Raw genomic sequence first — 12,489 nt, forward strand, 5'->3', positions numbered from 1 at the left:
AGATAGTTACCTTTGTTGAGAAAGCCCTGCAGTTTCCCCTATAGTGTCATTAGAGTGAACACTCCTGCTCTGGCTGTGGGCAGAGCTTTTGTCTGAGCCCCTCTTCCTGGAGTCAGAGGATAAAGCATCTGATGGAGGTGAGCAGGAACTCCTCTGTTCTTCTACCAGAGTGGCATCACTCTGGTCTGATGCTGTTCCTGCAGAGGATTTGAGCAGAGGGATTTGTTAACTACAAAAAAAACAGCATTTGACCACATAGATCATTTTCTTTATTTCTTTTTTTTATAAAAATGAAAAATAGGAATTGTCAAAGAAATTAAGCAAAACTGTCTATTCTCACCTCTTCTTCTGGCAGAGTGCTTGGAGAAGGGTGAGGAGCCAGATGGTGAACCAGAGGACGGATGTGGTGAGTGAACAGATGAGTGAAAGGATGAATGGTGGGAATTGATGCCTCCTGGACTTTTGTCATAAGGAGACCTCCTCATCAGCTCCTCAAAATGGCTGTTCACACTGACAGTGAGGGAAGAAAAGACGTATGATCAATCACTTTTGAATAAAACTCAGGGTCTGTGACACACAAAAACAAATATTTCTAGTGAGCATTGGATAAACGGCAGAGTTAATCCGTCTGAGAGTACTTGTACCAGTTACACCTCATTCTAAGAAACCTGTAAGGGAAAAACTCTGAACTCCAGAATGCAGAGGGGGATTGCTGTCTGAAAGAGCAGCATGAGCTTTCTATTTGTGTGACATGAATGCCATCCAGTGGTCACTTTAAAAACTACCATCCACTCTTTTTTTTTTTTTTTCTTACCTGCGAGAATTGGAGCCCCTCTTTAACTGGCCACTGGCTCCGCTGCTATGCGATGACACAAAATCATCTTCATAGACGGCTGCGTCTACCGGACCATTTCCAGAGTGTAAAGAATGAGCAGAGGGAGAGTTCCTGTCACTCACTGCGGGACAAGGTGGAGATAGAACAGACAGAGAAATATTTATGATCTTGCCTTTGACTATCTGTATGTCAGTTCTACTATGATAAACATTCAGTGTAGCTCGTATAGTTACATATCATTAAAAAGTTTATCCATAAATACCTAATTACGACAACTTTCTCACCATTTCTCATTAGACAGGACACTTATATGGGAACTAACCTGTAACGTGGCCATGAAGATTCCTCGTGAAAATGTTGATCACACTTAGAGGGCTTCCTTTGTTCAGCTCCTCCCAGGCTGCTTTGCTGCCGTCATGCTGTGCAAAGGGTGAGCTGAGGGCCGGGCACTTCGCTGCCTCTCTCTGGAACTCTGACAAACGCTGGTAATCCCTTCTTTGACCCGCGCAGTAGTCCACTGCCTTCAGGCAATCTGCCGATTTAGGAACACGATTGTTGGAGCGGAGAGGAGGGCTCGCATCATCCTCAGAAAAACTCCCTTCACTCAGAAGAGGACCCTCACTGATGGAACCAGCACTTGAGTCATGGAGATCGGTCCGATTCTTATCCTTGTCATCTATCAATCCAGACCCTATCCTTTGATCCACTCTCTCTACCTTGTCCAGGCCGTTGACTAGCCTCCTCCTTTCATGTGTGTAACTGTTGAGAGTTGGCCCTGTTACATCAGCTGTTTGTGGATAAGTCAAATTGGTGTGTGTGCCTTTGTTTTCTTTCTGTCCCCTGAAGGCGTGCAGATTGCCTGTTCCTGGAAGAGCTGTGCCATTGTATGAACTATGACCTGTGCTGGTCAAAATCCTCTGGATCCGCATCGCTACGTCATCATTTTCTGGGGTGGCTGTTTCTGCCCAGTGTCCATCATCAAGGTTAGCCTGAGAGGGTCTAATAGTATCCAAGTCCATTGAAGTTTCAATACCGTAGTTGATCCCCTCCCCAGCAAGCTTCCGAGCCTCACTCTCTATACGGTTGGAGAGGGAAGCGGCTGTGGCCTTGAGGGCCTCAATGCGGGACATCTTGGTCCGCGACTTGTTGGAAGGTGGTGTTGCTGGCTGCTGGGTGTGCTTCAGGTCACTAGCTGCCACCGCAGTCTCCAGCCTGAGAAGGTGAGAGAGGAGATGATCACCGAAAGGGGCTAGCCGACTGCTGCTGGGACCATTGGTAGGTTGGACAGCTGGGCTCAGACGGTCAGGCTGATGCCAAGAGGCAACTCCAATATCCAGATCATTCCTGTAGTGGGAAGAGCAACAACAGATGGAGAAGTTTAAGGGAAAGACAAGAGATGCAAACAGCTTGCTTTAAAAACAGTGTTTGAATTAAACATATTTAAGTGTATTAGGCTTGAGCCGATTGGCGATCGGATCGTATATATTGACTATTTGTTTTGTTTCTATGCCGATATCAAATTGATTTGAACTAACTTACCTTCAGAACTTCAATATTATAAAAATAATCTCTGAATATCCACATTCAACAGTGCATTTAGAGATCTGACACCCCGGATCCCCATTCTCAATGTGCTTGCTCAACAAAACTTTGCTCTGTTATGGACAGGGCTGTAATGATTGTCTTTTTTTTTTTTCTTTACAATCAAAGCTTCCAAACTGTTTGTCATCATATTCTATGATTTTATCAATCAAAAAAAAAATATGATTATTTAATTGTGATTGTTTAAATGTAATTTTGTGTGCAGCAAGCGGGAGAGAAAACCGCAATGAAATTTTTTTTTTTAAAGGCTAAATTCCAACAAATATGGATTCAAGCAGAATATTCCATTGGATAAAAACATTTTGTGAATTTTTTAAATGATAACATCTATTACTTTTTTTTGGACTGATGACCCAGGATTTCTGCAGCCAGGACATATACAGCCATTCTGGGAATTGGGTGTACTGTACAATTTTACTTGACATTTGTTTCTGCTCTCCCTTGCAAAGACACCTTTATATACTACAGCAAGATATTTTTGCAACTGTAGTTTTAATGAAGAGAAGAAATGTTTTCACGAGTCTGATAAGCAAATGTTAATGGCACAGAGCATAATGAACAGAATAGGGGACACACTGTAATGAGATGAAAACTTTAGATGAGAATAACTATAATCACTGAATACACACAGAGAAAAATAATATTTTCTATGTTTTAAAGCTAAAAGTATTACCCGCAATCATCTTTATTTCCAGTCAATTATTTGAGAAGTTATTTTAACGCATCTAAAATAGGAGCCCTGACTGTGAAAGTGCCCAAAAAGCCAACCATCTGGAAACAAACAGTTTCTCTGTTTGATACAGTCAGATGATTCCCTAGGATTTATCCCCCACACATTGGGCCTTGTGCAAGAACCATTTGCATGAGATTCAATCGAAAGTGGCTTGTGAGAGTTTCACCACCGTATTCACTTTCTCCTATTTTGAATTTTTGCATGGCAATAAAAAAAACTTTACAAGCGGTTCAGACCGGTCATAGGAGTCACTTGCAGTTAGTCTGCTGTTGTCAAAGCCTACGTTTTTAACTTAAGATTGTTTATTTCATTACTTTTCAGCAATTTTGTGTTAGAAAACCCCATATAAATTGCACCTTATAATTAAAATTAAAATTGAATTCAAAATTGGCTATTGATGCTGTTGTATAACACTTAAATATCAATATTAACATCTCAAAGTGCAAAATGACTTTTATGCACCAATTAAAGGTTACTTTGTCTCTGTATATAACTAAGTCAGTGAGAAGATTAACCAGGCTCTTGGTAGAGAGCGTGTCTTTAGACAGCTGGCTGATATGGGCAGAGACAGATGGATGGTTCTTCACGTACATCTTCACATGCAGGTTTATGCAAGTCGCTGTCCAGGCGAACATCCTCTGGAGCCTTAAAATATGGTACTACCATATTTACAGATCTCATGAACACACTCTCAGTTACGCACAGGTTGCATTCATCATGTTTATGCTGGTAATTTACACAGTTGTCTGAAGTAAGGAGCGTTTGCTGAATCTGAAGCAGCAAACTCGTACGAGCCCATTGTGCGGAAGTAAGCGAGAGTTAAGATCAAGAAAATGTTCTTGCATGAGGTCAATTATTTCCAGTAGATACCAGAATGTGTGTTCTGTTGTTGTACTGAGTTGTATGTTGTTTATCTGGGTGAACAAATTGTTTGTTATTCTGGAGGGTGATGGAGGTGAGCAGGCAGATTTGTGTGTGTGTGTGTGTGTGTGTGTGTGTGTGTGTGTGTGTGTGTGTGTGTGTGTGTGTGTGTGTGTGTGTGTGTGTGTGTGTGTACCTGGATAATGGAGGAGGTGGCTGGTCATTATAAGACCTGTCACTGCTCGACGGACTCTGTGGGGCCTCTAGTCTTTTGTTCTCTTTGTCCGACTCTCCTGAGGGCTGGTACATCGGTCTCTGCGGCACAAATGTGTAAACACACATGTCAAATCATATTCTTTATCTTCTTATTAGATCATATTTTCATTAACTTCCCTTAGTTACTCATTCTACCCCAATGCAGCTTCCATATATATAAATAAGGTAACCATGTGTGATGCGTATGTACAATACCATTTGACTAGAAGGAGCAGCAGGTTGTGTCTGTGTGGCCTCCTGGTCCAGCTGGGCCTCCTCCAGAAGCAGCTTGGTGTATGTCTCCTGTAGTCGCTTTTGTACCGGGGCCACAGCCGCGTCGCTAGGAGGGGCCGCGGTTTTAGCTGCTTCTCTTTGCTTCCTGTAGAGGTCCTGCAGTCTCTGGTTTCTACTCTCTGCCTCTTCTCTCAGTGCCCTCTTCTCTTCTGCTCGACACCGCTTTCTCTCTTCCTGTTGCCTTGAAATGTATTGGCGAACCGTGTCTGCATCATAGTGTCGTTTTTTCTGCCCCGTGTCAGCAGTCTCTGATTGGTGTGCAGTGGGGCTGGCGCTGTGGCAGCCTCTTGAGGAGCTACCTGCTGCCACCGCGGTTCCCCAAACAGAGACTGGAGCCCTTGTTCGTGACCCTGATCCCCCTCTCCCTCTCGTACCGCTGCTCCGTCCCCGGGACCTTTGCCGGGACCTCTCCTCCCTCTCAGCTGCTTTGCATTCCAGCTGAAGGTCATCAAGTATCCCCTGGATGTCCGCTGATAACAGGTCTGTGCTTGCACCCACTGGAGCCTTCTCCCGATCTGCAGATGAGGGTGTAGATGGCGTTGTGGAGTGGCTTTTGAATTGAAATCCACGTTGAGGCCTTTCTGTGCTGTTAGGGCGAGGCCGTGGGTTTGATTCTGAGCGTGGGTCTGAACCTGAGCGGTGACGGGAAGCTGGTGGACATAGGAGAAAACATTTACTAACATAAGAACACACTTTCTAAATAGTTTAAAGCTAAACTAAGCCTTTGAAGGGGAAGCTAGGTTGATGGCACATTGAAAATGTAAAATTTCCTTTCACAATTCATACCTAATCACGGGTGAAAGTGTTCCTGGTCTTTAAACACTCTTTTTTTTGTTTAACTAGTAGTAGGCTATACAATTCTTTTAACTATTTTCCGGTAATCTATGATTAATATGTTCAATAAACAGGTTATTGAAGCTTAAAATACACTGAATGCTGCAACAACTGACAGTTAAAGAGCTCCAAAGCTAGACGCATACTAAATGAGGCTTGGGGGCAGGTTTGCCATGGCAACTCTAATCTGGGCCAAATTGAAAATTCCCATCCAGATTTTAAGTATCTAATCCAGACTGTTTTTTGTTTTTTTCAGGACATGTCTGCAGTGAGCCTCTCCCTGCTCTGCAGTCTCTGGAAATCAGGCCATGTCTAATTGTGCACCCGACCAGAACAGCCAGTCAATCTATATTCCTTCCGGTCAATGGTACCCTGTACAGATGCAGATAGTGTGTCACTATGAGAGAGTGTGAGACAGAGTCTGAGGCTGTGTGACCAGAGGCAGCCAAAGACTCTTTATTTATTGATATTCTTTGGCTGGGGCTGTTTTCAGTCTGTGAGTCCCAGACATGCAAAAAAAACTCTGTAAAAGGCTACAGATATAACAGATATGACATTGTCCAAGTACAAAGATTTACCCCATTACAGGTAAAAGCAACCAGTACAGACAATTTTAGAGGTGAAAGTTCAATAGCAACATGAGAAAACAGATAAAAGTAAAATGAGGAGAGAAGATATCTGAAAAAAGGAAGAGGGGGAAGGGAGACGAGAAAATTCACACTGTGGTGATTAAGTCTAGAGTCCTAGATGCCACTCAACGTGAATAATGCAGAGAAGACATTTTTGACGTCAACCTGACACATTTGAGTGGCTCTTTAAACCCCCTGAGAAAGCTAAACACTTTTTCTATCTATGTCCTTTCTACATCTTGACATGCTGGTTAATGACCAGTTTAGAAAAATGGTTACAGCAAAGATGACTGTGTAAGCAAGCTGGGTTGGATGTTGGCCTCATCGATTGGCATAGCATAGCAATATAACATAGGGGTGTAGCTGCATGTATAGAAGGGTAGAGTATAGGTCTCCATGTCCCACCTGTTCTGCTCAGTCTGTCAGCTGGCTGGGATCTGTCCTCCTCCCTCGGCAGCCTGGGAGCTGGACCCAGTACCATCTTTACCAGCTTTTGGCCCTCCCGCCATGATGCAGGGCTTATCACTACAAAGACATAAAACATTATCACCAACGATGCGGCCAGGAGAGAGCATTGAAATTCAATATTGTTCATGTTGACCTTATGGAACATGGCTGCATGTGTTAGCACATAAGTAGACACGACAGCACCGGATAAAGTCACCAGAAAATAAATAAAACACAGGAATTAGAGAACGAAGAAACACAAGGAAAAAAAAAAACCATTTAAAAGTGAAGGAGCATTGCTTTGGTAATAAATGGTCACTTAACCTTATGAAAAACAACATTTAGGCCCAAATTAACACATAGTTATCCCTTCCGATCTCTACTGCTCAGAGTACTACCACCAGCCCAGGACAATGAGAGTGTGTAGAATTGCATTTGTGGTGCTCAGAGCTTTGGAAAACTACATTTAATAAACAGCAATGTCTCTTTACATGGGGTAATCTCTAGAGCTCTTTTCCCTATGACTGTAATCCACCGAGGTGCAGTTCCTGGTAATGAAGTTGTACATCCACTAACTAAGCAGCTGTTTGTACGGGGTGGATGAGCAACTGAACCTGACCACAGATTTCAGGGGGCTATTTATAGTGTTGTTCCAGCACGAAAGAGAGAACAGCCAGACTTTAGAAACAGCACAAAAGTTGGAACGAACACAAGTAGACACCATGCACAGAGTGAAGGAGAGCTAGAGAATAGGAGAGGTATATTTTACAGTCAGCTTTAAGGATATCCAGATTAGCTTTTTTGATATATAAACAGAGGAGTATACAGAACTTCCCCTGTGTCCAGGTCTACATAGACACACAGATGAAGATATCTAGCAATAAAGTTTACACATGTGCCTTTGGAAGCCTCTTTGTGAATGGGGAGGGGGGGAGTTTTCTCAGCTATCTAGCTGAGAAAATACAGCAGCATGTGGCTATGATTCTTTAATGTGGGTGTCTGTTTGCTACACAACCTGCATGTCACACATACTGAACATTTCTTCAGGGATTAGAGTCTTAACACTGCTTTAGAAGCCAGCAATGCCTTTGCTTAATGTACTAGAACACACACAGGCTGTGTATGGGACAACTGAGTAGATGGAAAGAAAACACTGAATACTGTATTGAACACACTGGCTTCTGATGTCGGTCTGACGCGTTTACAACATTATCACACCAATTAGATTCAAATGAAAGATTTCATTATTGTTGTACATGATTATTTTACCTGGTTTTGCATTAAGGTCAGAGGAAGGAGCAGCTCTGTGAACCTTCCGGATTGGTTTGGGAGGCCTCCTCTCTTTGGACCTGTCTGCCCTCTGTTCCCTCTGCTGCTGGTTTCTGGATCTGGTGCTCTCTGTGCACAGAAGACAAAAGCAGAGAATAAACAACAAAAACTGACCAAAAATGTCTCAGTTAAAAAGCTATCAGTTTTTAAAAAACAAGCCCTGTGCCCTGGGTCAAAATCTCTGAAGCAAAGACTATAAGCATAAATCATGTTTGTTTATGCAACACTCCTCTATAGAAAACAGCTGATACAATATTTGTTGCGCTTCCGAGAGATCAATACACTTTAATGCCATGCATTCATGTGCAATCATTAGCTTGCTCAGAAAATGGTTGTGTCCTATGCTTACCAGCAAACTGTCGTGACAGGTCTCTGTATATTTCTCTACTGAGGTTATGGAACTCCTCCTCCTTCCAAACTCTCCCATCGGGAGTCCGGATCTTTGTCTCAGTACTGTTGAAACCTGGGAGTAAAAAGGATTGAAGATGTAAGCTGTAGCATTCTGTTTCCTACTTTAAAGCAATCATTTGCATTCCTAAAACATTAAGCAATTTACATATTATTATGTCTTTTTTAACAAAAGGTCAAACAAATAAGAAAATGTAAAGTTTGGGATATATCCTACACTGATAGTACCTTTGTATATAGGTGCAGGCGGTGCAGCTGCTATTTTCCGTATTTTTGCAGTGGGCATGTTGCTAGTACCAGCATTGCTACTCCCCACAGCTGCCATAACGGGCTGTTCAAGATAACCCAGCAGCTTCTCTCTCTCTGCAGCCTCCTCCAGATGTTGCCTCTGCCTTCGAATACGCTCTTTAAGCTTCTCCAGCTTATCATCAGGTTGATGTCGCCTTAGGTTCTCCAGCCGCTGGGAAGCTGAGCCAGGGCTGGTGGAGGGAGTGCTCTCCCTTCGCTGTGCGGAGCCAGGGGCTGAAGCTAGACATGGGCTTGACTCTTGGCTATCCATACCGAGTTGTGCTTTTGCAGTGCTTTCCTCCTGCGCCTCCTCCCATGCAGAGACTCTTACACCTGTGAGATGCGACTTCTTTCCAATAGTCCTCAGGGAGTCAAGGGCTGGCTGGTCATTTAGGTAACGGACCTCTGTGCTCTCCAGAGCCGAGGAGTGTGTGCTGTCAAGGTCCCTGTCCGTCTGTTTGTCCCTGGTGTCTCTCTGGTAGACCTGCTGGCTAAGCAGTGGATCTGAGGGGGGCGGAGAGGATGGGTGCGAAGACCCTGGCACTGACTGCAGGCTGTAGGTCTCAAGCTGAGAGGAGGGATGTGGCGGAGGGGTGGCCGCTCTGAACACAAACCAGATTACATGGGATCAGGAAGGGGATCAAGATTTACTCTTAATTTACCAATCACAGAAGAGTATACAGAAAAGCACATGTTTAGGTGGTCAAAGGGTATAGAAGGAGGGAGTGAAACTCAAGATGTCACTTAAGTTCAATGATGAAAATTATTTAAAATGTTTAACCAGAATGAAAAAAAAAGTGGAATTTTCTTTGTAGGGACTTCTGGTCCCTACAAACCCTTGAAAAGATATTCACATTTGAAACCCAGTAATTCTGTGAAAATACCAGAGACAAAACTTAATGTTTTGCAGTAATACTGGATAAAGCAGAACCTTGAGCTACTGAGGTACCCGCAAGACATTTGGCAACGAGCTATTCAGAGGAGATGTCAACAACATATGGTCTCAGAATGGAAAGTCTTAAAGAGCATAGAGCGTTGGGGGACTGACTGTTATTTAGGTGAAAGAGCTCTCCTGATGTATCAAGTTGAAACAATGAGCTGACGCAATAATTACAATGAAAATATCACAGCCCAGTTGAGGAATAAACACCATCTTATTCTGTTGTCACGCCACGGAGCACAAACACAGTATATAGTGAGATTGGTATCATCTAAATACCATTTAAAACAGTAAAATTAATAAAGGGGATTTTAGAATGAAGGTACAATAAAGGCATTACACTCTTAGGTATAGATTTATTTATTTGGTTTTTTTTGTAGAAGATTTGAAAAACGATTACCAATGTGTTTTGCAATTACAGATATCCAGTTCAGAGTATGACAGCATATCCAAATAAAGTACCTTAGCTAGAGAGAAGAGGCTAACGATGTGTCAAACATGCATTTTGATGCAGTTTTTGTACCTGTAGGAGGCTAGCGGTTCCCTGAACTCCACGCTGTTGTTCCTGCGTACATTGCTGTCCTGGGTGGCATTTCTCAGTGGGCTGCGTGAGCTGCTTTTTTCTGGACTCTGCTGACTTCGCCCCCTGCGCTTTGTAGTTCCTCCATGGTCATCAGCTTGTTGACCATCTGTGATGGAGAAATCAATGTTGAAATAATTATAGTTTGAGTGTGGAATTTAACTCGTGATAATGCCATTTTGAAAATAACTCACCCTTGCAGCGAACCGTCCTGGAGGATTTCTTCTTGGGTGGATCCATGACAGAGTCCAGGAGAACCCCTGTCCCTGGAGCTGCCTCTAGACGGTTTTCTATATGCCGCAACTAAAGAGGAAGAATACATGTCAGACTCCTTGGGTTATGTGATGATGAAAGGGAATCATGATTAGCTGTTGCAGGCTGTATTTCTTAACTTTTCTAAAATGGAAAATATTTTTGAGTAGTTGACAAACAAAGTCATTCAGCAGAAAACTGCTCCAGGTGTACTTACAGCAGCTTTGGACTGAGACAAACTTTTCCATGCAGTTGTAAGCTCTGACAAAAAGAAAGAGGTTAAAAATCCATTTGTTAGGTGACAGAGAACCTCTTGCTATGTAAACGACTCATATGACATGTCTAAATAATGCATTTCAAATAAAGTGCTCGTGAGAACTATATAACAATACAACTGAACCTAAATCTTGTCCTCACCTGTGCCAATATTGTGATCTGTAAGCTGCTTTGCAGAGCTTTTCAGAGACGCCTCAGTCCTCCTGCTGCTCCTCATCTCTCACATTCACCTGAAGCCAAGGCAGAGGCAAAATATGAAAATACAATACTGAGCGAAGGTAAATGGGACATAAATCAACTCTTATAATGAATAAAATATACACAGTCTGAAAACAAAAAACAGTTACAATCCAGCAATCAGGCAGATAAAACTAAAAAATGTTGACTGAAACCAAAACAAGGAGTAGCATACAGAAACAAAATACATCAATCACTTTCAGAAAAGAAAATGACTGACAGAAACAAGCCTTAGCGACACCTGTCTAGATCAGGAGCTGTTAACAATGCCAAGCTGTGAACAAAAATGTTAAATACATACTATGTGTCCTGTGTAGCCTTATTAGTTCCTAGTGTAACACATCTAACTACTATGACAGCTAAATGGCAGCTTGCCATTTAAAACCGGTTCTACCACAGCACATTCCTCTAAAGGATTCCATGTTGAAGGTAAGCAGTCCCAAAGTTAGTCACATGTTAGCCATAAGATGTTTACTCAAAGCACTTGTCAAGCTGGAGTACAGGTGTCCGGCCCTACGTAAATAATACTCTCATAAAGTCAATAACAAAATCATATTTAACCGTTTTCTTTTCTTTTCCTCATACTAAAGTCTTTTGCCACTTTAATCAGTTAACTGTACCATGGATTACTAAGCAAAACTAGCATTTTTCCTTGGCTCATGGGTGTTTGCACAGCGCTTTGAGTCATAAGCAGTTCTTCAGAAGTCATGCCTTATAGACATGACAATCACGTGACACCGCCCCGAGGCGATCCCGACAGAGCTAACAGGAAGAACATAAACTATGTCTCTACATTAACAGATTGTCTTCAAAACAGTGATGACCGTGAACTCCAATGAACAGTGTGATTACGTCTTTCCTGTTAGCAGCTAAAACTATATACCGTTAATGTGTAAACGGTAGTAAAGTCATACATACTAATGTTTAAGTGTGTCTTCTGTCTCTGGTTTATGCTCTTAGAGGCTTGTTTAATAAAGGAGATGCACTTATGACTTCTGGTGACTAGTAGTTCTCTTGAATACCTATGTTGAATACACTTATTGTAAGTCGCTTTGGATAAAAGCGTCTGCTAAATGTGATGTAATGTCCTCTTGCCTATGGAGATAAGCTGACGTTAGCTACTTTTGGCAAAAGTTGTGAAAAGTGCACACTCCAGCATTCAATGACAAACCTCTCTCGAAGCTCATTTCACAACGAATAGTTAAAGTTTACGTTTGTGAGAGGAACCTCCTAACACCCATTTACCCAAGAGTCTAAAGTCACAAGCTTGATCAGGGACTTCAGCCCGGTACACCGGTCCTGTACTGCTGTCGGAGTGCATCCATGCAAATCAGACATTTAGAGCTCATAAAGCTCGTTTACAAAGTCCTTTGAAATTGAGAAGTCAGTCAGTGTAAGAATAAACCATGTCGGGGTGAACTTTAGGGTGAATAAAACACAAACTCCCCAGCTGGAGAGTTTGTGATTTCCACTAAAACGAACCAAAACTGTGTGAAATCAAAGATGGCCTTATCTCCTTCTTCTCTTGCAGACTGACGTGTTGCTCTGCAGTATCGGCTCAGTGCTGCAACCTATGGGTGCACACAACACTACAAAAACACACATGTAGGGACTGGGACTGTTGCAATATAGCTTCCGACCACCAATGTCATTACTGTGCAAAAGACTGGTCGGCAATACTCAGAGAAG

The 12,489-nt window shown here is 42.6% G+C and overlaps 1 protein-coding gene across 1 annotated transcript in view; it reads right to left on the bottom strand.

The window, feature by feature from the left end:
• cep350 (centrosomal protein 350) overlaps positions 1-12,489 on the bottom strand; it is a 32,330-nt gene that overhangs the window by 19,019 nt on the left and 822 nt on the right. Inside the window, exons 2-15 of the mRNA XM_054602318.1 lie at positions 10,705-10,793; positions 10,505-10,548; positions 10,230-10,338; positions 9,979-10,144; positions 8,456-9,117; positions 8,169-8,282; positions 7,760-7,888; positions 6,449-6,568; positions 4,503-5,230; positions 4,228-4,346; positions 1,158-2,179; positions 815-956; positions 341-510; positions 11-197 (exon numbers count right to left, since the gene is read on the bottom strand). Coding sequence (XP_054458293.1) covers positions 11-197; positions 341-510; positions 815-956; positions 1,158-2,179; positions 4,228-4,346; positions 4,503-5,230; positions 6,449-6,568; positions 7,760-7,888; positions 8,169-8,282; positions 8,456-9,117; positions 9,979-10,144; positions 10,230-10,338; positions 10,505-10,548; positions 10,705-10,780 — 3,788 coding nt within the window. The 5' untranslated portion in view covers positions 10,781-10,793. The remainder of the gene's footprint in view (positions 1-10; positions 198-340; positions 511-814; positions 957-1,157; positions 2,180-4,227; positions 4,347-4,502; positions 5,231-6,448; positions 6,569-7,759; positions 7,889-8,168; positions 8,283-8,455; positions 9,118-9,978; positions 10,145-10,229; positions 10,339-10,504; positions 10,549-10,704; positions 10,794-12,489) is intronic.

This window comes from Anoplopoma fimbria, chromosome 8 (genome assembly GCF_027596085.1).
Source record: "Anoplopoma fimbria isolate UVic2021 breed Golden Eagle Sablefish chromosome 8, Afim_UVic_2022, whole genome shotgun sequence".
NCBI classification, from domain to species: domain Eukaryota; kingdom Metazoa; phylum Chordata; class Actinopteri; order Perciformes; family Anoplopomatidae; genus Anoplopoma; species Anoplopoma fimbria.